The 25,943-nt window shown below is 37.6% G+C and overlaps 1 protein-coding gene across 3 annotated transcripts; it reads left to right on the forward strand.

Moving 5' to 3' along the window:
- LOC102232140 (F-actin-monooxygenase mical1-like) lies at window positions 1–25,943 on the forward strand. Of its 3 annotated transcripts, none has more exons than XM_023338061.1 (25): window positions 1–133; window positions 2,562–2,615; window positions 7,620–7,928; window positions 9,719–9,926; window positions 10,413–10,520; window positions 10,629–10,724; window positions 10,896–11,051; window positions 12,426–12,526; window positions 12,772–13,029; window positions 13,761–13,876; window positions 14,487–14,613; window positions 14,858–14,927; window positions 15,065–15,212; window positions 15,649–15,824; window positions 17,260–17,366; window positions 17,558–17,620; window positions 17,737–17,992; window positions 20,079–20,146; window positions 20,240–20,987; window positions 21,725–21,840; window positions 21,924–22,031; window positions 22,668–22,761; window positions 23,436–23,529; window positions 23,719–23,792; window positions 24,857–25,943. In XM_023338061.1, exons 3-25 carry the CDS (start codon window positions 7,671–7,673, stop codon window positions 25,048–25,050), a joined length of 3,744 nt encoding a protein of 1,247 aa, XP_023193829.1. In that variant the 5' UTR covers window positions 1–133; window positions 2,562–2,615; window positions 7,620–7,670; the 3' UTR covers window positions 25,051–25,943. The 3 variants fall into 3 exon arrangements, with proteins under 3 accessions (XP_023193829.1, XP_023193842.1, XP_005811166.1); XM_023338074.1 differs by having other exon boundaries at window positions 20,240–20,978; XM_005811109.2 differs by lacking the exons at window positions 1–133; window positions 2,562–2,615 and adding an exon at window positions 7,376–7,469 and having other exon boundaries at window positions 7,587–7,928.

Consider the following 25,943-nt stretch of genomic DNA (forward strand, 5'->3'; position numbering starts at 1 on the left):
TTGCAGCGAGGGGCGCGAGCTGAGGTGCGCTCTGTTCTGTTTACCTGAGCCTATCAGGGGAGGTCGGAGCGAGAGAAAATCAAACAAACATGGGAACCGGGATATAGCTTCACAAAAGCTCGCTTCAGCCCAGGTAATTAAATTAAAGTATGCTAATCGCATTTTACATGTTGTGTGCCGGTTTCTTTTGGTTACTTTATTTTACTATGGTGTTCATTGCTACTTAATATTCCTTGAGTCGTTTTATTGAGCCACCACGGTTACAGAGCGTTTGTGTCCACTTCGTAATTTGTGAATTTATTAACTTGTTATATTAATTACAAGTTTACATAAACACGAAAGTGTTGTTTGAATGTTCTTTCAAAATCTGGCAGCTCTTACTGGGTAACATGCTGAGACTGCAGCCTGCTTTGATACTACGGACACCTTTTACTCATCAGCTTCATATCGTTGTGAGCCCAAACATGTCAAAGCGTGAATTTAAAATAGCTCAAAAGAAACACAACTTGATGACTTCAGAAACTGACATCTCTTTTTTTCTTTTTCCTCATCTCTCTCTCATCTTTCCTGTTAAAATCTCTTCCTCTGTGTTTTCTGTGAGGAGGGGGGTTGATTGAGCAACACTCATGCAATAAGGTGGGCCAAGCCCCCTGCAGCTCAACCCACTTGCTGTGGGGGAAATGATGTCAGTTCACATTGAATTTCTTGTAGTTTCTGTCAAAATCTTGTTTATTTCTGCCTTAACAAACTTATTCCTTTAACACAAGTAAAATGATAGTGATTACTTGCATAATTATGTGTCAAACAGTCAACACAGTCACCCACAGCTCTATATTTAATGCAGCAGTGTTTCAACATGCGAAGCGTTTGTGGTTTTCTGCATCTGCATGTTTCAAACCTTTTTCAAACAACAAACGGCAGGTCGAGTATAAATACACCACCCTTCTTGGGAATATTGTGTTATTTTTAGGCTTTGACGGCCTGTCTTGTCTTCACAGACCACTTCATGCTTAATTAAGGAAGCTGTCTCCCTTTGTAGCTTGTTGCAACACTGATGTAAAAGAGAAATGTTTTCTGATCAAAGACGGCCCATTTGGTTGCTGTTCTCAGTACTGTCCACATAGTAGCTGTTCAGGTATTGTGCTTCATTGTTTGTATGTACAGTCATCCTGGCACGTTTGCTTTAAAGCTGTTTCATTTTCTCTTTTTAGCGTGCAGTCTCTTGATTGTTAAAACGGCGTGCAGGGAGGCTTACAAAAGAACATACTAACAGTCTATTTTCATTTCAGATTAATCACTTTTAATTCTGACGAACTGGAAGGAAGTGCATTTTTTAAGCTATGCCATAAGTGAAACATGCTTTGTCATAATCTTTACTTCAAGGAAATGTCTCCAGACAATAGTTAACAAGAATGCAGTGAATAATTTGGCATTCGGTGTTGCTTTCCCTGAACTTTCTTTCAAATTCTCTGTTATGTTATTGTAACAGACTGTATTTCATCTGCAGGGCTGCGGCAGAAATGTGACTGTCAGTTTAACATATTTTAACGAGGAAGTGGTAATTTTGCGTTTGTTACAGGAAATGTCAACCAACTGAATTTTACATTTCAAGTGTTCATGTGCTGTGTTTCATGCTACCATATGGAAAATGCAAAGCATTGCAAATGTGGGCAAGACGGTCTTAAACGATTCTTTTCTTGCTATGAATGTTGCTGCTAAGTTTTACACATACCGCATAAATAGCATACCGCAGGTGCTTGCTCTAGTTCCTTAAGCAGCCCACCTTTAGCTTTGACCTTCTGCGATCTCTCTAATTCTTATCTTTGCCAAGTTTTGTCAGGTACCACTAAAGTGAAGTAAAATTATCTTATCTAAGAGAGTTTTATCAGCTGTTTTACTCTACAAGGTCGTGAGAAAAGTTCCACAGGAACTTTGTGGTTAGCAGTGTTGCCCTACTTCAGGGATCTAGGTTCAAAACTGTGCTGTGGCATTTCTGTTTGCGTTTTCTCTGGGTACTCTGACTTCCTCCCACAACCCACAGACAGGTATTTTGGGTTAACTGGTAAATTTAAGCTTGTTTTGCATGGAAAGACGATTTTATTGACACCCTGTTAACAATCTAAAAATTCGGGATGTAACGATTGGAGATTTCTGGCCAAATCCAGATCTGCCCATTTAAATTTTAGCCGATACTGATTTTTATTTTTGTCTGTCTGAAAAAAAGTCCCATTTTAACTGTCCACAGTTAAAGGGGACTGTGGCTGATTCTTTTTTTTTAATTTTTTTTTTTTAGATAAGATCAGCTCTTTATGTAAATATTGCCAATCTCCCAAAATGAAGGAAATCGGTGCTGATTTATTGGTCTGCCCCTAAAAAAATTTCAGAAGATAAAAAGGAGGGAAAGTCACATTAAACAGCTCTGGTTTTAGTCAGTTTACCTGCGTCATAATTATTGATACCCTTATAATCTGCTTAAAGTTTATCGTTATGAACAATTGAACATTTTGAAAGTTGATCAGTGTTTTTAGAGACATCTAATATCTGACTTCCTGTTTCCTCAGGACCATAGAGAAACATTGACGTGTCCAATTTGACCCCCTCATTCCACTGGACAGGTATGTGGGATACACTAAAGCTCTCTTTTGGGTCCTTTTTTTTACTACGCCCTCATAGTTTAATAACATCTTCATCACCTTTTATTCAGTTAATTATCATCTGCACCACTGTGTTTTATTCCTTAACAATTTTTATCGGTTTAGAAATATTTCAAAATTGACAAGGTTGGTGTAAAAAATGCACTTAAGATTGTTTCTCATGTGATTATAGTAATGCATGTATCATTACTATAAGTATGATAACAACAACAAAACAAATCCATAGTCTGTTGGTCCAAATCTCTGCGACAAGATTCTCAGCTTTAACAGCTCTCCCATATTAATATCTATGCACTACCTCTTCATTTTAGAAATCATTTTAAAACTCTTAACTTTAATTTTCAGGATCATGAATAGTTAGGCTTTAACTAAAGCCTTCATATACCAGTATCTGATATTAAAATTGACATTACAGCCGATAACCAATATTTAACAATAATCTTCATATTTTATTTCTTTCCCTACCCTTTCGTGAAAAAATGAATACACCACTGACGTTGCTTCTCTGCTTCAGTTAAACACACCTCATGACCAACCGTTCCCCTCTTTAACATTGATTATATCATCCCAGTTTCACTTACAGGACGAATACCGATAATATTTAGCTAACACTAAGATCGACTGATACTGATGTTTATGCTGGTACATCCCGCATCTATAGTTCCTTTTTTTGTCATCTTAATAATATTTCTATTTTCCTGCTCTCTTTGTGAACTTCTTCGTGGTTTCTATCTGTGCTAGAAATATAAATAAACTTACTAAATATGATGTGACATAGAGGCCTACTTCTTTTAGCCACTGGCCACTCTGTTGGACTGTGGCCCAAATTTATCTTACCACCGTCCACAGGAGGGAAGAGAAGGAGGCAAAAAAATGTACAAAGCCTGCTGTTACAAAAATGCAGTAGAGTGACATCTTGCAGTTGCCAAGTCTCCATAATAACTTTTAGGATGCTGCCTACATGCCAACCAGTTTTTTGGAAGCTACACCCTAAAACAAACCTTTTGTCCTACGTTCACGAGTTGTTACGTATTGCTAGGCCTTTAAGATGAGACTAACGTTGAGTTTTTCAACAAAAGACACTGTAACTGGTTTTAGACTTAAAAAAGAAATGTATTTTTGGAAAAGCTCCTTGTTTCCATTGTTTAAGTACGTCATGTTAAAAAGTCGGACAATAGCAACACAGTCGGCAACAAGTTCTTTTTCACTATTTATAAAATGCATATTCATATTATTCCTTGTGATGGCCTGATGAACGTTGAAGCAGATATAAATAATAGATTTTACTGGAGAATCTGGTCCTGTATCGACATCAGAGCCATGCCATGCAGGCTAAAAATTGTCTGATTCTAGTCATTGCCTAATTTACTGGTGCACCTATAATTGGTGAGATTCTTAAAAGATTCATAAAATAACTGATTTGTTTTGCAGAGATCAAAGTCAGTACATCTGTACTGAGATGTACTGACTCTATATTATGATACAGGGTTTCTATTGTGTTAATTTGTCTAGAAATTAGGAACCAGTTGTGTTCAGCTACTTCTTTTCTAGAAAACAGCACAGATTGGGAAGAGAAAGCAATGTTGCAGCTGTTATTGAAAGGTTATCTTAACTGAAAGCTTCTAACTTGATGCAGAAGAAAAGCCCGCATCATTTTGCTGTCCCGTAACTCAGACTACATCTTTAAGAGGATTAAAATTGTATTCATTTTATCAATGCTGCTTAATCATAGTGCCTACAGTGTTCTGGGTGACACTGTAGGCACCCAGAACACTGGGTACCTACAGTGACCTCTGCAGGAAATGATCTTAAATCTGTTTCATTAACTGTCTACATCATAAATTGTTCATCTGGCTCTGATCAAGTGGGTTGATTTTTGCCTTGGATAATATTCCACTACGATTAAATCAGCTGAGTAGATTTAGTCTACATCTTATTTCAGTGATTAAAACAATTGTAATCAGGATACTGTCCCACTACTGGTTAAATTGTAAAAGGGATTTTTTAAAAATGAACATTGTGTGTTTTTTTTTCTTAAGATTTGTTTGCTGCAAATTAGATTTTTGGGATCACAATGGTCATCACTGATAAACATATGCTTTGGTGTTTTCTGAAACAGTGTAAAGTAAATACAAAATGAGAACACAGAACTAAATAAAGTGGGACGTTGTGTGAAATGGTTTTTGCTCCATTAGGTACTTCTGTTTTTAGATAAACAAATTTTAGTGCCAGACAAAGCTTATCTGAGTAAATATAAAATGTGGTTTCAAATATGAGTTTCCTATTTCAAAGAAAAAAGTTCTTCAAACCAATTTAGCTCTGTTTCTCCCCTCTAAATTTTTAAATTGTTTAAACTATTTCACAAGCTGCAAAAAGACCTAGTCAATGCTAAACCTGTAAATTCAAGGAACCACTCAAATGTAACCCAACTGATGACTAAAGTAGGTGAAAGGCTCTGAAAAAGTACACCATCATGGCTCGATAGAAAGAAAGTGAAGAACAGATGAGAAACAAAGTCATTGCCGTTTAGCAGTGTGGAAAGGATGACGAAGCCGTTGACTGTGGGACTTCAGTGAGCAACCATTTTTATACACATGAAAACTTGAAACTCTTTGTGAAACCCCCCAGGTGTGACTGGCCCACTAAAACCTCTCCAAAAGTGCATCAGTGACTAATTCAGGAGGTCTCGGAGGAACATAAAAGATAATTTAAAGCTAATTTAGCAAAGTTAGTTGTTGGGTAAATTCTAGTGACAGGAAATCTCTAGTTGTAATCGATTCGCTTCTTTCCTGTCCAAATATCCACCAGGTTTTCTTCTGAAATCTTGTAGTTTCACTGCTACTGCCACCAATGTTGGTTTTTGCATTGACATCATCGCTTGTACCTCTACTGACATTACTGTGCTGCAGCAACAAGTTGTTTCATTTGTCGTATCAGACTCTCACCAGTTTTACATGTTTATGTCCTATTTAAGGCCTCGTAGTCACACAGTGTTTGCAGGGCTAAAATCCCTGCTGGTCTCAATTGTCTCAGTTAAGGTCAGAGTTTGTGATTCAGCAAGAAGAAAGGGAACAAAAATAACCTCCATGTGTGAGTTCCAAGGCTAAAACCACTTCTAAACAAAAAGAACACAAACACCCTATTAGCCTTTTCCAAAAAAAAAGAACACCTTGATGAGGCCAAAGAGTTTAAGGAAAATATTCTGTTCATTGACAGAACAAGGAGAAACTTTACGGAATTAGTGCATCGTGTTACATGGGACATAAAATCAACCATTTGAGTGAAATACCATCATGTCTAGAGTCAGACATTGTGGTGTTAGTGTGATGGTCTGGAGCTGCTTTTCTGAACATGGTGATTTGAAGCGATTAATGAAAATATTAATCATCTCTAGCGGAGAAATCCTGAAGGAAAATGTCTGACCATTGTTTTGTGACCTCAAGCAGACTTGGATTGGGTTTGGACAATAATTCAAAGCAAGCTGGCAAGTCCACCCCTAATTGACCAAAAGAAAATTAAATGTAGGTATTGGAGTAGACGTAAATGTGATTAAGATGCAGCATCATAATCATACATAGAAAAATCCTCCACTGGGGCTGAATGACAACAATTCTGCAGAGACGTATGGACCAAAACTCTTCCACAGTTATTTTAAACACTTAGTGGCAGCTGTAGTTGACAGTAGCACAATGAGTTACTAGGTTTATCCATCCATCCATCCATCCAGTTTCTAACACCCTAGTCCCTCGTGGGGTCGGGAGGGGTGCTGGTGCCTATCTCCAGCTAACGTTTCAGCGGGGTTTACCCTGGACAGGTCGCCAGTCTGCCCAGGGTTACTAGGTTTATAGGGAAGTTACTTCATAGGGCTAGGTTGCTTTGACATTATAATTAGTTTGTTCAAAAACAAATAATAAATCAAAAACAGGAGAAGTTTGTAAGGAGGTATGTTTTATAGGACTTTAGGTAGAGATGCATCAGTCAAAACTACTGTGATCTTTGATATATATATCAGATATTTTTTTAATAGGTAGGGGATCAATTCTTCTGAAACTTTGAGGCCTGCTTTCTCACTAATCTTGTTTGCAGAGTTCCAGCATTCAGTGACCTTTTCTTCTCCATGTATTTTTAGTTTTTGTTTGTGTTTGTTATAATTATAAAGCCTATAATCCACACATGATAGTTATTCCTGGTTTTGTTGTGGCCAGTCACATTTATTAATATCTTCTGTCATTTCTCTACAAACACAAAAACCATCATGCACTTTTTCTGAGCTGAGTAATAGCTTTGTCTCATAAAGGGAAATAATCTTCAAACCAAGCTACTTTATCAAAGAACCTGCGAAAAACTGTTTTGTTTGTGTGTTAAAGTCTTATGAATCAAATCAATGATCAGTGAAAATCAGAATTGGCGGATCAGACCTCCAAAGAATAATGGAAATCTGTATCAGCCAGAAATAGCCTCATATGTGCATGTTTAAAAATAATTTTAAACATGAACATTTGCACACCCCTGTTAATAAAAATGAAACTAAAACAAGTTTAGGCCTGTTAAGACACATGGAAAAATGTTTATGTAACTAACTCATGCACACTGATTCTGACACGTCCTCAAGCTGTGTGTGAGAATGACACATAAGACGTAGGCAGGTTGTTCATTTGCAAAGTCATAAATAAAAGACACATGACCAGCCAGAGAAACGGCAGAGGGGAAGTTTTTATGTGACTCAGACGACCAGGTTGCTTCTAGCCATCAGCGTTTAAACGTTTGGACTATAATTAAGGGACCATGTAGCGGGAACTTCCCATTACACAGCAGGTAGAAAATCCTAATGTCTGGATCACCTTTATGGGTGCAAACAACAAAGAGTTGGACTCTGATTACTTACAGTAAACGTTTTCTCACAGCAGATTGTTTTTTCTTTCCTTGTGGCAGGTGATAATTCCATGATATTACTTCCTTCCACAGTTCAGCTTAAACTCCAGCGACTGAACAGATCTCAATTTCCTGATCCCAGCCATGGCAAACAAGGAACCTGTGAATCCCTCTCATGCCACATTTGACCTCTTTGTCCAAGCCAAGACTTGTCAGGAAGTAAAGAAGCACTTCACAGAGCTCTGCAGACAACTGCAACTTGATCCCAAGGATTACAGTAACTTCTACACGAAGCTGAAGGAAAGGCTGAACTACTGGAAGGCCAAAGCTGTGTGGACCAAGTTAGACAAAAGAGCCTCTCAAGAAGTTTACGAGCAAGGAAAAGCCTGCGCCCAGAACAAGGTGCAGTACTATTACACTTCTTGTTCTTTCCATTACAAATTTAGGAGCTGATTTTAACAGCAATGTTGGTATCTGCAGTGGTTAATGTTTTTCTTTTCATGTTCCAAGGAAGCTGTAAATCAGTTTTAACTTGATACTGATATCTGCCATGTGTATTTATCTGCTGCTGAACAGGCACAATATCTTTCAGAGTAAAAATGTTATTAAAGGTTTTCCATGCTTTCCTTCAGAGCAGTCATTAACACGATGGAATTGTACCTCAATTTTGTACAAAAACTTTAAGGTTTGAACAAAATTAAACTCCCCATTTGTTTATTAAACTCCCCAATATGATTTCCCATAGTGGGGATAAAGCCACAAGAGGAAGTATAGATAAATCAGTCTAATAATCAGTAAAAAATTAGCTTGAATGATGAATTATTTTCTTTGAATAAACAATTTATGTCACAAATATAAAGAAACTGAGAGATTATGTTTTTAATTAAGAAATACTGACCACCAATAGAGAAATTACACTTCAGCTAAGGATTACAAGAGAAAAACAAGATTTATGTTAATTAAGAAAAATAATTTTAATCACAGCAGATCATGCATATTAATGATTTACTAAAGTAAAAAGAGATATTCAAGGAAAGATAAAAACTAATAATTTTAATGTTATTTAACAAATTAGTTGTTACAGGATGATGGGGAGGTTATGAACGAGAAGTTGAGCATTTAAATGTTTAATATGTAATTTATTTTAAGAGTTACTGATCCCTTATCACTGTAAAGACGGAGGCTTTGCAGATTTATTTCAACTTGAAATACCGAACATTTAAAAAAATAAAGAAGATAAACAGCATTAATCTTTATGGAGAATACAAAAACAGAATTAAAACAAGGTTATTGTCCAACTCTTATCTTTTAACCTGGAACTAGGTTAGATATGACTGATTTTATTTTGAAGAATATTGACCTGGAAACATAGCTGACGTGCAGAAAAAAGGAAACAAAAAATAGATTCATACCCTTAACTTTTTTTTTTCTTATTAAAACCCAATCTGGAGAAGTTGATTTGACCTCCTTCAGACCCACTTTGGTAAAGATTTATTTGGTTCTCTTTTCTGTCTGAGTCTAAGAACTCCAACAATGAAACATTAATAAACAGTCTGATGTGTAACGACTGCAAAATGTAATGTTTTAGTTGTTGACTTTGTATTTTTCTGATGTATAGCACTTTGAAATGCCTTGCTGCTGAAAGGTGCTATACAAATAAAATTTGATTTGATTTGAACAACAGACTGACAGTCAGAGCTCAGTGGGAGGATTCATCACAAGGTCGAATAGCACCAGAAATAATAATAAACCATCTTTTTTAGACTCAGGCAACCAAAAACTTAAATAATATGCTACTGTTTAATAACTGAAAGTTTTGTAACACTGAATTTCAAATGTATAATTATTCTAATAAATAAGGAAACCTAACTTATCAAAGTTTAACACGTTAATGTTTAAAATTAGGATTTACTTAAGATGTTGGCACATTCACATTACATCTAGACGACTTTTAGATAACGTCAGACATTCAGACCAGCTTCTTTAAGATCATAAAACATTTGTATTTTTAAGTGCCAGGGTAAAAGGTTAACTGTACTAAACCCACAAGTTCAGTGAGGACATTTTTAAAATGAGGTGAAAGGTCAAATAGACCTGCATGTTCGCTACAAAATATGTTTTTCCCCAATTCCTTTTTATGTTGTCACTTCATGTTTCTGAATGTTTTGTTTTTTTTCTGTTCTTTCTCTCAGTGTCTGGTGTTGGGCGCGGGACCATGTGGGCTCAGGACGGCCATCGAACTGTCCCTGCTGGGAGCTCAGGTTGTGGTTCTGGAGAAGAGGGAGGAGTTCACCAGGAACAACGTTCTCCACCTGTGGCCCTTCACCATCTATGACATCCGAGAGCTCGGAGCCAAAAAGTTCTATGGCAAATTCTGCTCTGGTTCTCTGGATCACATCAGTGAGAAACTTTGACAGAATTATGAATACGATTGGTTGTTTGAACTGAAAATTAGTTTGGTGAAGTAAGAAGTCGCACTGCAAAATCACAAAGTCTTACTAAGTATTTTTGTCTAGTTTCTAATGCAACTGTCTTAGTACACTATGAATAGTTTTCAGGAAGATATAGGAGCTTATTTCAAGTAAATAATTTCTCAATATTGATATAAATGTACTCGCACAACTAACAAGGTAACACGTTTTAACAAGGTAAAAATGTCTTGCTATAAGTGAAATAATCTGCCAGTGGAACTAGCATTTTTTTAAGCAAAATTAAGCTTCTATATCTTGGTGAAAGGCTACTTGTGAGTTAGTTTTGTCTTATTTCAAGTGTACTAAGATATTTGCATTGGAAACTACTTCAAAAATGCTTGGTAAGATTTTGTGTTTTTGCAGTGCGCTCATGCAAACTTCTAGTTAAACATGAACTTTTTTGTTTTATTTTCAGGCATCCGTCAGCTGCAGCTCATCCTGCTGAAAGTGTGTCTCATCCTCGGGGTGGAGGTCCACACCGGAGTGGAGTACAAGGGTCTTATTGAGCCCTCTGTTGAAAAAGGTACCTCATTCAGCAGCTTTACGTATGTAACAGTGATGTGTTTACAAAAGATCAAAGAATCAGATGTAGTTGAAGTAAATACAGCTGATATCTGATGTTTCTGTATAGGTTGGATGGCCAAACTACAGCCTCCGTCTCATCCTGCTGCAGCCTTCGAGTTTGATGTTTTTATCTCTGCAGGGGGAGGCAAGTTCGTCCCTGAGGGTACGGAAAAAAAAAAGTCATCACTTTATTTCACATTGTTCTAGTTTAAACAGGACACTTTCTTTGTGAATGACTATTACCTTAAAACACAAAAGTGCACTAGTATTATTTTTAAAATAAGTAAATTCACATCGATCCTTTTTTCTTTCTTTCTTTTTTTCTGTCTGTCAGGTTTTAAGCACAAGGAGCTGAGAGGACAACTGGCTATTGGCATCACAGCCAATTTTGTCAACAGGAACACGGCTGCTGAGATCCAAGTACCAGAGATCAGCGGAGTGGCCCGGATATACAACCAGAAGTTCTTCCAAGACCTGCTCAACGAGACAGGTATCATTCCAATTAAAATGTGTGCTTATGGTTGTTTAGAGAACTAGTTATTAAGAGATGTGACTGTTGCACATGGTGTTTACATCCTGTGGAACAGTCACACAGTTTTATGCTGCCTCGCAAGTAACTCCTGCAGCACAAAACACAATAAATAAAGGTCAAACTAGTTAAAAATATATGTTAACTTTTTTTTTTTTTTTTTTTAAATGGGCTGCAACATTTAGGTGAAAGTTAGAAATCAGCAGGGTTTCCTAATTGTTTTGCTATGTGGCCAGACTAAGTACTTACAGCACTAAAAGATAATTACGTATGTTATGCATTAAAACCCCATGAAGCACATTTTCAATTTGTGGCATAAGTATTTAATTTTGACGTTTCAAGAGTAAATGTTAACATTAAAGCTGTGGTAGTTTTATATATTTTTTTAAGGTGTCATTATGTCCTGAAGAGACAAGTAATCTGAAAAAGTCAACCTCCTCTGAATCAGAGTATTCCTCAGAGGAATCCTCTGAGGAATCTTTGTGGTCCTACGGCCATCTGCAGAAATGCATCCATCAGAAACAATCAATCAGAGCCAGGAGAAATGTCTTAGCACTGTTAATCACGCTCGTGTACACACTGCTCACACCCTGCGTACAACTTCAAGATTGCCGGATTGCTGCAGCTATGGTAATGGCAGAGAAACAACTTAATGTTGCCGTAAAACTTTCTATCCGCCGTCATCGGTTGCCATGGTAACAAGCCCGCACATTTATGGCAGACTCTGCCTTGGAGGGAGGAGCTGTAGCATAGCAGAGAGCAACAGAGAAGGTGTGAGCAGCGCGTACACGAGCATGAACAGTGCTAAAGCCCTTCTCTTGGCTTCAATTGGTTGGTTTTTTTTATAGTTAGTGACAGCTTTAACATGCCTGTAAAAAAACATAAAACTTACCTACTTTAGCTTTTATAGTGTATTTTTTGTAGTCTACTTGTTCAACTAGTAATATCTGCTGAGTTATGTTTTTCCTGTTAGAATATAAAACTTTTTAAATTAGGTCAACTATATAAAACCTGACCAAAACAAAAAGCCTGCATTTTATAACTTCCTAGCCACATAGTAGGTATAATAAAGAATTATTTGCAATCAATGCTCTGTGTAAATACAGATTAGGAGATTTGCTAATCCTCCTTTTTTCAGGGTCTTCTATTGAACTTTAATCTTTCAGTGCATCCTGCTATTTGCTCTACTGTCTAGAATTAGTTTAACAAGCACAAAACTGTAAGTAGACTAGCCGCTGCAATTGGAAAACTATAAATCTTTCTGATTTGTTATGTCTTCACTGGCATTTTGTTCCTCTAAACCCACTTTTCTCCCTCCTCGTTCTTCTTTTCCAGATATTGATTTAGAGAATATTGTGTACTACAAAGACGACACCCACTACTTTGTCATGACAGCCAAGAGGAAGAGCTTGCTGAAGAGGGGGGTCATTAAACAGGTGAGAACAACACATCCATTACCAAGAAAAAAGTGTGTCTTCTTGGCTGCAGCTCTGGCCTAGAAAGAAAACATTCGAATCAGATAAACACAACAGCTGTGCTTAGGTTTCTGAGTGAACAGAAGCTGTTAATCAGATCTTTCTTCCTGCAGAATGCTCAAGGCTAACACAGTAAACAAAGTAGAAAGAATGTCACTGTTCATGTCATGAATCATCAGATACAATCTTTCACTTTCTGTCATTAGGACTACAGTGATGCAGATCAGCTGCTGGCACCTGCAAACGTAGATCACGTGGCGTTGTGTCTTTATGCTCATGATGCGGCATACTTCTCCACTGGAGGCCAGCTGCCGGACCTGCAGTTTGCTCTGAATCCGGCCGGTCAACCTGACGTGGCCATGTTCGACTTCACCTGCATGCACCGCGCCGAGCACGCCTCGCTGGTCCGAGAAAGGAGGGGCAAGAAGCTCCTAATAGCTCTTGTTGGAGACTGTCTGATGGAGGTAATGGACTGCACTTAAGAGTCGTTCGTCTTGGTTCTTTGGGAACCAGTCTGATAACAAAAATGTAGGGCGGCTGCATTGTTAATCGGTGAGCCTATGAATCTGTTTATTTTTAGACACTCAAATGACAATAGAAATGGCATTAAGCTTTCATTTTGCAGAGTCACACTGAAAATAATGCAGAAGTTTGAGAATCTAATTTACAGCTTATTGTTAGACAATAACACAGCTGTTTTCTTTAATTAAATCTGTGATGAGTTATGAAAAATATTCCCCATTCTTAATGCCATACATAAAAAATATTTTGAGTTATATGTATTTTTGATTTATGTTCTTTCTTTTGCAAATTAGATTTCATTCACTACTAACTAAAAAAAACATCTCTATAATAATAAAAAGTATAATTTAGTTTCAGTTCTAGAGGTAATATATTAAAAGCCAACAGTAAATGAATGGATTCCAACATTATATTTATTTATGCATCAAATAATATATATTTCACCTTCTTTAGATTTTGACTAAACAGCATCAAAAAACATGTTTTACATCCAGTGTTAACATTTACCAACCAAAGAAGCAAGTCTTTCATTTTGATCCAGTTAATGGATAGAAAAACACAAACTGCAGCTTTTTCTGTGAAAAATATGGAATATTTAATATAATAGAAGGTCCTACTTGTGTATTCTTGACTTAAAGTCGCTCATTTACTTTTCACTGTCTTCACTCTGCAGCCGTTTTGGCCTTTAGGAACAGGCATCGCCCGAGGGTTCATGGCTTCGTTTGACACAGCATGGACGGTGAGGAGCTGGGGGATGGGGGTCCAACACATGACTGTCATTGCTGAGAGGTAGGTGAATCTGATTAAAGCCAAATACTGCAAGAGATTTACACATTTAAACTACTTATCATCATACTTGTATGTGTTCATGCTGCTTTTCTACCCCGGCTAACAATTTAGTTAAAAAAATCTGTGTGGAGATTAATGATACAAATGGCACTTCCTTGGGTGACTGGAGTCAGAAAGAAGCATATTACAAATGGGAATGTTTTTCAAGAGCAGTATTTGTGTTTATGGGAGAATGATTGCTGTGTCATGTAGTCACAGTTGTATAGTAAACTAAAAAAATATGTAATAGTTCTTATTGCTACTTTATAGTACCACAAAATGTTGTGATAAAACCTTTAAATCCGTATATCCCACCCCTATTAAGCAACCATTTTCTCAATGCAACATAATAGTGAAGAGTTGTAAGATGATTAAGACAATGTTGTTTTGTTGTGTTATTGTGCAGAATGTGTAGCATCTATTGAAAAGTAATTCAACTAAATTCAGTTCAGTTTATGTATATATACCAGAATCAATACAATCAAATACAAAGCCAGTGAATGTATTGTAATTTTGGTGTTTTTGCTTTGACTTTAATTATTCTGCTTTAATTTCTTTAAAAATAATCCAGAGAAAGTATGTACCAGCTGCTCTCCCAGACCACAACCGAAAACACCAGCAAGAAGTACCCTCTGTACAGCATCGACCCAAAAACACGCTACCAGAGAATCAACCTGTCCGCCATTCATACTCGCCAGGTTAGCATGCTTATCTGTTGTTTGCTCAACTGAGACTGAGGTCAGAGTCTCTCCAGCTATCACGGATAATTTAGAAAGACTACTGTTGAAAGAAAATCTTAGAGGCAGCAGTACATTTACATTAAGTAGCTCAAAATGACCAAAATGCATTTAATTTCTGAAAAAATTACGTGTTTAGAAGCAGTTTGTGAACTTTTACATTACTTAAAATATGATTTCTGGCATTTTCCACCACTTTATTCAGGTGCAGCAACTATATGATGAGAAAAGCCATTCGTTAAAGCTGAAGGAAAATCGGGCTCACAAGCGTCAAGGTAAGTTTCTACAAATTTGATCACAATGACACCAGTTAGTAGTTCCTCTTTAAATAAGTCCAGCCTTATTTTTTGTAGATGACAAATGTCATGTTTACTGATCTACTGGGACTGATTGCAATGTTTTGCTTCCTCAGATACATTGAGTGGTTTTAACGAGTTGTTGAGATGGTGCCAGAACAATACCAGAGGGTATGACAATGTGAATATTAAGGATTTCAGCCAGTCCTGGAAGTCCGGCCTCGCATTGTGCGCTCTTATCCACCACTTCAAACCTCATCTGATGTGAGTTGCAATCTTTGTGGGAGTGATTGAGTTGTTATGATCCAAGCATGGCCATTCCTCCACCAAATTCTCTGATAATCAGTCCAAGATGTCAGTTGCTCAGTATCTAAAATGCAAAGATAGTCTGAATTAAGTCAGATGGTTTTGCATTTTATTTTGCAGCAAAATTGACTAAATTGCTGAAAAAGGATCCAAAAAAACTGCTGATTAAGCACTACACAAAATGAACTGCATGAAAAGTAATTTCTGCTAAAAAATGTGTAATAATATCTAAATGTCATCTGTGGAAATGTATGATCATAGGTTTTAAGTGGATGGATGTTCCTTTAATTTTAATTTCCTAAGTATAAAATGTTTATTTACCAAAAATTATTTCATTGTTTTGACTGTCCAAACATCTGATGATGTAAATGATCTTTCTCTCTTTCGCCCAAAGTGACATTTCCTCCCTGGATGAGGCGAACAGAGTTCACAACAACCAGCTGGCGTTCAGTGTGATCAATAAGGAGCTGGGAATCCCTCCGGTCATGTCTCCCAGTAGTCAGATCGACAAGCTGTCCATGGTTGTCTACCTCACCCAAATCAAAGATGCTGTCACTTTGCCACCAAAAGGTAAATAATTTAACTCAGGTATTTTTATGTTCTAGAAATTTAAATCTGAAAATTATCTCAGTTTCAACTGAGACCATGGAGGCACATTTTTATAAATTAGAAAATCATTATCCCTGTTTCCTTCCAGTAGCAAATTTAAAATGAAATTTTAAAATGTTGTGATGTGTGAGTTAGGTGTATTTCCATTTGCTGGTTTGAAGCAAATCAATCAGGCTGCATAATTTCTGCAGACGTTGACTCTAGGTATGGTTGTAAATTCCAATTTAATGATTCTTAAAACTCCACAAACCTGTCCGTATTATTTTTACTATTTTCTCTATTGTCTGTTCAATGAGAGTAGGAATACATTTGAAAATTTAATTAAATTTCTCCGTGCGTTTTAGTGATACAAATTACACTTCTTTTTGTGACTTGTGTCTTAACAAAGCATATTACAAATTGATATGTTTTCAGTTTGTGGGGCTAAAGGAGACGTATTAAATAGTTCTTACTGCCAACTTTATCATTATCACAATCGTACCACAAAATATCATGACATGTAATAAGTAATCTTTATGAAGGCCGTAAATGCTCCTCTTCATGTAAAGGCCGTAAAACTAGTTTTCATTCGCTGTGAGTTGATAAGTCAAGTCGAATTATTGAAATAAATTAACTTATTCAGATTTATTGAGGTGCAGCTGTGCTTCTGAAGACAGTTGCTTAGACACCACGCTGCATTTGCATCACCTTAATGAGTCAGGTGTTTTTCCTACAAAATGTATTCAGTGGCACTGTCTCTTTAAGACCAGGGTACCCATAATTCACTGGGCTTAAGTGGCTTGTGCCGTGCTCAGAGCCAGCCTGTACTGGTTGTGTTGCTCTCCTCCACTGATCCAGCCCAGCAGCGGACAGAGCGAGGGAGCCAGCAGTGGACTTTTCAGGCTCTGGGGTGGGGGGCAGCCTCTCTTCCAGGGCAGATATTCCCTCCACTGTCAGCAGCAGAGGTATTTTCACACCAGGATGGTAATGCAGCGTAGACCCAATCGACTAGTGGCGGCGAATGAGCTGAAGTGGGCGTGATAGACGCTCTCATCTGCTTTGCTGCTCTGCTCGGGATCGGCTGAGCGATGCGCAGGCAGGAGGGAGCAGTCGGTCTCCAATAACCTCATCTGAATGAGAGGAGAGGGGGAGCATCGGTGATACTGGGGATGAAGAGTTTTGGTTTGGTTTGGTTTGACAAGTTGAAATCTGCTGCTGTGACGGCACAGAAATTAGAAGCAATAATCAAATAGGATGCAGCTTACCTTTTTAAAGCTTTAAAAGAGAAAATACAGCATCAGAATGTATCAAGTAAAATTGTAAATGGGGAAATGGTGAGTATTCAGGTGAAATCTGCATCAATTTGTTTCTTCTTTTCTTTCTTTCTGACATTTCTTTCCTTTTCTGTTGCTGACAGAACCTGCAGGGCCCCTGCCACCGACCACATCTCAGAGTCTCTCTAGGACACAGTCAGCTGTCTTTTTCCTGAGCAAGCTGAAGCACCTCTCACTGCAAAAACAAAAGGTAAGCCCACTGACTTAGGGATTAACAGCCTGCAGAAATATCTGATTAGGATGTTTTCAGACACTCTTACTTGCTGGTCTGAAGAAACAGATGTGTAGTCTCCTCCTTGGTTGGTTGATATTTTGTGACTTTTAAGGTTCATAATATTGCTTTTTGAGGTCCTTGGTTGCGATTCTCTGTTTTTGTTGCAGGAAAGACAGGCGACTCTGAAACGAGGTGCACAAGCTGAGAAAACCATGGAAGATGAGAAAACTGTGAGTTTTATTTGGTTCTTCACTTTAACTTTCAGTGTTTAGTAAAGCCAAAAGAAACTACTTTTACTGTCTTTCTCTACTTTTATTTACTCATTCTTCCGTTTGACCTTCCTCAGACATCAGTGCTACCTGCGTCTCCTGAAGTGAATACAGTTCCTGCTGCTGCTGCAGCCGCCGCCTCTCCACCACCGGAACCAGAACCAGCTGAGATTCTGACGACCGACAACGAGCAGTGCTACTTCTGTGGGAAAATGGTGTACGCGGTGGAGCGCATCAGTGCTGAGGGGAGGTTCTTCCATCGGAGCTGCTTCACCTGCCACAGCTGTGGCATCACCCTCAGATTAGGAGGATACGCCTTCGACAAGAACAGCGGTGAGTTAAGCATTGTTTGCGTCTGAAATGGTTTCAATCACAAAAAATACTTTAGCTTTATTTCATATGTCAAATAAATCAGTCGTATCTCTTTTGTAAATCTCATTAAGACGAGTCCATATGAAGTGTTTATGCAGATAGAAAAGCAACCTGTGCTCATACTTGAAGCTTCAAGTCCCCACCCACCACTCAAAGTGCAGGTTTGCTCATGCACTCTGGTCGATTTTTTTTTTAAACTATGATTACGATTAAAGGCAGTGAATACATCCATATCCTGCAGAGTTGTTGAATGCAGGATTGAGTGGTGATTAAACATTTTCTACTTGCACTTAAGAGCCAGAGATGAAAGATGCAAAGAGCTGTCAGCCCTAGTTTGTCAGAGCAGATGGAGCTGGAAAGTGGATGGGTAATTGTTTCTTTGTGTTTAAATATAACATTTTTCTCAGTACTGCAGTCTTTAAAGTCTCTTTAAATCTACACCAGGATCACTCCTAGGAGAGCTTGCTTTTTAATGATTTGTAGCAAATACCTAGTGGACATAGTTAGTTTAGCATTCCTTACCATTTTTTAAATTAATTTTGCAGTGAATTATTTTACATTTTATTTCTATCTGCTATTTCAGTCTATTTTGTCACTGTGGTTTTTCCACACAACTTTTTACAGTTATGCTACTGCCATGAAAATGCCTCTGCAAGACAAAAACACTCGCTGGATTTTTCAGAGGTTTCTGAACCTCAATAACAGCATAAAATAATCCAGTTGAAAAGACTTTTGCTTTTATTTCAACAGAGCACTTTATTATTGTGACCTTGTCAAACTGTGGTATTGATATTGTGATATTTAAAGATTGTAGCTGAAAATTTAAAGTTTTTCTAGGGCCCTTGTAAATGGATATTATGATCTCATTGAGCTGCTGAATCACTCGTTATTTCTTCTCTTTTTCTTTTCCTCATTTAGATTAAAAATTAAGCATCAAAAAAACTCTTAAGCTAATAGCAACTAAGATGGCAAAGGGGGCTTGGATTATTGTAGTTATATAGTGTTGAGATGGAACAAAACAAATGAGGAATTGGGAACCACAGACTTGTTTAACCCTGAATGGAGTTATCTGACACTTTATTCGTGGGTCAGTATCAATCTAAGCCCCATTTGGTTGAGAAATGCTTGATTTTTAAATCCTACATGTGTTCAGGGTTTCCACCTGCTTGATTTGTGATTTATAAGCTCAGAGAGGATCTCATCTTTGTGGGTTTGTACCAAATGTTTTGTTTAAGAGGCTTTTGACTGCCTGACAGGTTGATTTTCATTTAAAATGCTGTCTAAAAAATTCACAGCCTCCTTCGGTCTCACAGCAACCAGTACAGCTGAACGTTGGCACAATATTTCTTTTATGAGGCAGAGATTTGCATATTAAAAACAGCAGCGTGCCATCAATCATAATGGGGAGCCCACTGTGACCCGGGCAATTTTGGAATATGACTTTTAAAGCCCAGAGGTGGGCAGAGTAACTAAGAGTAGCACTACTTCAACATATTTTTACTCAAGTAAAAGAAAATATATTTTTTAAAAAGTCTACTCGTGCTGAGTAAGTGATCAAATTATAAATCATTTAATATTTAAAAATTCCCTAATCAGGTGGACCTAAATATAAAGTAAAGTGGGAATTTTGGTATTTTAGGGACCAGAATTCATATTAATTCATTTAAGTAAAAGAAATGACAAAATCAGACAAAATAAAATTTTTTACAAATTGATTTTTTTAATATAAAGTTTATGAAACTTTGACAAAAACTGCAGGTGCGTGGTGAAATTTTGGTTAGACAAGTTTATTCTGCTTTAAGTGGGTAGAGAAAACAGAAATTTGAATCAAGTAAGAGTAGCAATATTTCATAAAATTACTGAAGTAAAAAGTACAGCATAGTAAAAATACTACTAAAAGTACATTCTTTCAAAAAAGTCACTCTGGTAAATGTGATTTAAACTACTATGATAACTATGATAAGGAATAACATTTTTTATTTGCAGTGCTGATATTTTTACAAAAGGAAAACATGTGAACACATCTTTACCTCTTCTCTTCCCACAGGGAGATTTTACTGCGAGATGCACTCTGAAGATTTGTTGCTTACTGATGGTGTGGAAGCATCCTGTGAGGTGGGTCACTGACCAAACAGACGGGAGGGATTCCTCTCGGTTTATTGTCAGTGCAGTGGTTTGTATATTTCACTCATAACTTTGTTTATTTAGGACATCAACGAAGATGAAGAGAACGGACTTTCCAGTGAGAGCTATACGCTGTCTCCATCTTGTTCCCTCAAACAAGATAGTGTCTCCTCTACTCATTCAGATGACCAAGAAGAACCGGATCAGATTATTCATCATTCCAAAGGAGACTCCCAAGAACCACAGAACCCGAGCACTTTTCCAGATCCTGCAGCTAAATCTGAGATATTGGAGCCCACTCAAGATGAGGCGGTGACTTCTCCCGTTCCAAAGCCACGCCTGTCCCGTCAGACGACCCCCACATGCGAGCCCTCGCCACCAGTGGCGAAACCTCGCAAAGTCGTCTTGACTCCGCAGTCACCTTTTCTTGAAGCGGCTCCAGAGGAGACCTCTAAAGTAGGACCAGATGTCTCTTTCAAACCACTGCGAAAGCTTCAGCTGTCCGTCGAGGAGCGGAACGAGCTGGGGAATCTGCAGAGCTTCAGCGCAGACTCGGACTCCGAAACCCAAGGCGGGTCGTCTTCCTGCTCGTCTTCCTCCGCAAACGCAGGTGGGCCTCCTAAACAAGAGGGCCAGGATGGACAAGAAGAAGAGGGCTACTGGAGCGGGAGCACAGCTAGTCTCATCCGTGAGAAGAAGAACCGTCACTGCTTCAAGAGAAAAGAGATGCCGAGCGGGCAGAACCGAGTCCGGTCCAAGTTTTCACCCTGGAATCTGTCCTCGCCGAGGATCAGCAGAGACTGCCGACTCACAGTCCATCCAGGTAGAGTCGGTATGTGGATCCCTGATCTTCTGTTACGGGGGAAAACATACTTTACGCAATATTCAGTGAGAACATTGTTTTTAACATCTTTTAACCGTTATGGCTCCTTTGAAATACTTGGAAAATCTCAAACACTCTGCTAAAGTCTTCCAAAACTTTGTACTCTTTGACAGCTTATTTCTTCTTCATACGTCAACCTAGAAACTTAATTCAACTTTTGAACAAGTCACAACATGATGAGCTATCTTCAAATGATTCAGCATTTTGATATCCCTTATCATTTTTTTTCTAAAATCACAAGTTAAGTTTTATGGCCATTTTAATTTTTACAATGTAATCTAATTGATGGGGTTCTTCAACTGCCACAGTGCAAAAAATAGCACTTTCTCAAGTTTTGTTTTTTCACCATCAAAATGGTGCTGTCTGTACATATTTCACTCTATGGAAATAATTATTACATCTAAACATAGCTATGGGCGTCTGCGTTGAGGAAATATAAACCTCTTTGCAATGGGTCTTAGTTTTTCTTTCAAACAGTTGTGGAGTTCAGGCACCGCTTCATATTTGTCTCTATTTTCGATCTGTCTGTCTTCTGGTCTTTCTGTCTTCAACTTTGTCCAGCTTTGTCTCTCTTCAGCATCTTCCAATCTGTTCTTTCAGCAAACTAACATTCTCACAGATGTTTAGCAAGAAACAGCATTTTTTTTTCTAATTTATCTAAATTTTTACTCTTTTTCTTACAACAGAGACAACCTTCCAACACGTTCATAGCACATCAGAGGATGGTGTTGATGATGATGATGACGACGATGATGATGATGACTATATGTTTGATGAACAGGAAGACTTACTTGACATGAAGGTAAAGGTGTGAAGATTTTGTATTTATAATAGGAAATACACTTTATGTTATTCATGTGTTGAATGTTGTCTCTCTCCCTGCAGTTGGAGCCATCTGACCCAGTTCAGGCAAAAAAGTTTGAGTTGAAGAGGATGAAGACGCTGCAGAGGCGAGCCAAGATGAGTATAATGGATCGCTTCTGCAAAGCTCAGGTTAGAACGAAAGTCAAATATCATTAACATATCCTAATGTACTTAGACCTGGTGTTGAAATGCATCCTGGGTAATCTGAGCAACTCTTCTCTACATTTTGTAGATCTAGCAGGTTTTTGTGTCAATTTCGTTTCATCAACTTGTTGTTTATTTAATGGAACCTAGTAGAACTGAACCTTTCCTTCAAAATCTGCATGGTGCAGGACATTTTTAGGTTCATCTTAATAAATTAAAATATCTTCCAATTCAAAAATTGAAAGTCATATAGATTTGTTACTTATAGACTAATAAGTTTCAATGCTTACTTATGTTTTTTTTTATTAGCTTTAATTATTTCCATGAATTTTGTCAACCTTTTGGGATTTTGCCGCAAAGGAGTGGAAAAGATTAAATACTGGTTTTCTGCAGCTGCTCCGTTATAAATGTAAATAAATAGCCTTTATAATATCTTTGAATGCTGTAAATGAAACGGCTGTGGCTGGTTAACGACTAAAAGCCCTCTCTACGCTGGTTTTACTTTGTCGCCGGTGTTGTTTACATAAAGTCTGTTTGTTGTTTTCTCTAACCTCACTGAACCTGAAAAAACATTAAAGATGAGGTCTGCTAATGTAAAATAAAATATTACTTATTTTCCAGTCAATCCAGCGTCGACTGGAGGAGATTGAAGTCTCCTACAAGGACCTGGAAGAGAAAGGTGTAAAGCTGGAGAGAAGCCTGCGTAGACAACCCAGTAAGTCTTTTATTTGTTTTTTAAACTAATATTTATTGCAGTTTGTTGTTGTTGTGCAGTTTTTAATTTGTTGAATTTCTGCTTTAACACAAAGTCTTCAATCAATTCTCTACTTGTCTGTGTTATGGCTATTATACACCCATTGCCTTTAGACAGAATCAATATTATATTTTGATAAATGCTTGTTTTATTTTGTCAAGGTTATTTGTTTTTACTTCTGTGCAAGTTTAATTTTCCCAATTAAATTCCAATAATGTCTGAATCAAGTGATGCTGCTGTAAGGGGAAAAATATATATTTTTTCCTTCAAAGCTGGTGGTAAAATCCATCCTGAATTTGGTTGTTAATTGCAATTTAATTTCCCTTTGGGATCGGGAAAGTAGTTTTGAATTTAAATTTGATTGAGTGTCTGTGCATTCATTCCTAAGGTTGTTAGCATGTAACTAAACCCACATTAAAGTCAGCTGTGAACACAGTCAGTTTCTTACATTGGAATAACAAAAAAGCAGCTTTACTCCATTTGCATATTTAGAAGGAAAATGTTTCTATTATATTTTTGTAAGTCAGCTGAATGTATGATGCAACATGTGACCCATTTCAAATGGTTCTCTGATACTTTTAATTTTAAAAAAAGCCCAAATGATTCACAATCTATTTGTTTTCGCCCTCGTCCAGACGACAACGGTTCCTCTGAAACGATTGAAGAATGGATCCAGCTGGTCCATGAAAAGAACGCCTTGGTCTCGGAGGAGTCGGACCTCATGGTGGAGTAAGTCGCAGTGTATCAGGAAACGAGCGCAGCCATGGAGTTAATAACAGCAGACCTTTGAGCAGCCGGTGGTCACTGTTTGCTCTCTCCATGGCAGCACTGCGCCTTCATGTTGCCCGTTTAATGACCTGCAGCATCAGCAGGATGTGCTGCAGACACGGCTGAGCTGTAGTTTGTTTTTCCCCTCAGGTCCCGACAGCTGGAACTGGAGGACAAGCGCAGGACGTTGGAGCTGGAGTACAGGAAGTTAATGGAGATTGAGGGTGGGTGGTTCCGCCTGCAGAAACTCTGACCTCGCTCTGAATGCCATGAAAAGATACAAAAACTCGACTTATAAACATCCAACACATTTACTTTGCATGTCGCTGCAGTGCTTTGTTTGTGTGCTGTTTTTCTCCATTCTAAACATCTTGTATTAAAGCACAGTCAGTAAAAAATATCTAATACTGTTGTTTTTTGCATGATGGACTTAAATTCGTCATCAGCACATTTCTTTATTCAAATAGCTACTTCTTTACAGAAGAGAAATTACCATCTGAAAGAAATGAAAGCAGAGCAAAGCATCTTCTCTAAATCTGTGATAGGTTTTAAAGGCAGTCCCTCCAGATTTTTTGTGATTCCACATTCACAGAAATTTGCACAAAATCCACAGATCCTCACATTTTTAATGTTTATGTAAAATTAAAGATTCAAGGATGTTTTTGTTTTGTTTTGTTTTTTTGTCATACCATTTTGCAATTGCTTGCAGTTTGAACTCAGATCTCAGATCAAGAAGTCTAACAAATAATGGAGTACCATATATAAATTTTCTGCAATGTCCAAACCATTTCGTTTAAGTAATTACTTACTCCCACCTGCAGGTGGCAGTATTCGATCACACTACTTCCTCAGCCTTTAATATGATGAGTAATAAAAATCAAGATATTTAAATTCTTAGAATAAAAATATTTTTCTTTTTTCCTAATTTTTTTTCTTCTATATGTAGGTTTTAAAAGGGATTTAATGAGTTAAAAATATTTCTAAAGTAGCACCACAAAAAATTATGATTTCAAAAACAAATTTTGAAATCCTGGATGGATTGATTGTACATTTAACATTGAAGTATGTTTTTTCAGTAGAGATGCACCGATCCAATATTAATGTCTGTATAGGTGTATAGGGGTGAAAGACTAATCGAACCATCGACCATATTAAGAAAAAAATCTAGATAAGCATCATGGACAAAGTGGATCGGTGCATCCTTATATTTTTAGCATAGAAAAATATCACTTGTTTACAAGTAATTGTGTTTTTTATGTGTGTTGTTATTTTTTTTCCTTTTCAACAGAGAAGACACCAGAACAAGAGGAAGAAGAAAACCAGATCTTTCAGCAGATCCTTGAGGTGGTGGAGATGATGGACTCTCTAGTGACATTTTTGGATGAGAAGCGGCAGAAAGAAATGAGCGAAAACGAAGAAGCTCTCTCCATCAAAGAGGCCAAAAGACACTCCAAGGCAGGAGCTCAAGTTCAGTGGGCTTAAACGTTTTGCACACACACACAGACACACACAGGCCAGATGAACCTGCACAGACTCCAGGTGACGCTTTTTTTATGCGAGACTCAAACTTGGAACCTGAACAGTTAAATTTTGCAAAGCCAAAGATGAGATGACATCATTGTTGGAGGCAGCAGACTGCCAGCGATTCCCTCAGAGGAAGAAAAGCTCGAGGTTGTGTGGATATCCTGGTGTTCACAAGTCCTGGCAACAAACTTTATTTGAAAACTGATGTTTACACGTCTGTTAAGCAATCACCCGGAGACTACCTGCTTTAGTGTCATAAACCTGAAGTTGAGATAAATCAGAGATTAGAAACCTGCAGAAGGACCTTCAGATAAACACAAGAGGGATTCTGTTTCTGCAGACATGTTGGTTTATTGTTTATAAATGATTTTAACTGTATGTTTAATTACCACAAAACTCTCATCCAGGATATCTAGATTCTGTTTTATATGTTTGCATACATGATATACACGAGTGGGACCTACAGTAACAGAATGAGGGATTCAAAGTTTATGAGATTCTTTTTATATTCAGTTTGTTTTCATCTGTTACTGTTGATGAATTTTGTAGCATTTTCAGCTTTCCGCCGTGTTCTGTCTTCACAGCATGCTGGTTTGATAATCTCAGGGCTCGGCCGTTGAGTTGTGCAGGGTCACATGTGGTTTGTTTGGGTGTAAACTGGAGAGGAAAACCATCCAGAATGAGACCAGTTGGTTGGACTTTAATGCCTTCATTCATCATTTGCAAATGAAAGAAATTGAGACTGGAACGGCTCAGTTAATAGAAGCCTTACGCCATATTTATCAACCTGCTGCCATTCTGTGCCATTTGAACCCCTTCACAGTATATCAAATAAAAATATCATACTTTGA

This window comes from Xiphophorus maculatus, chromosome 1 (assembly GCF_002775205.1).
Source record: "Xiphophorus maculatus strain JP 163 A chromosome 1, X_maculatus-5.0-male, whole genome shotgun sequence".
Lineage (NCBI taxonomy): Eukaryota > Metazoa > Chordata > Actinopteri > Cyprinodontiformes > Poeciliidae > Xiphophorus > Xiphophorus maculatus.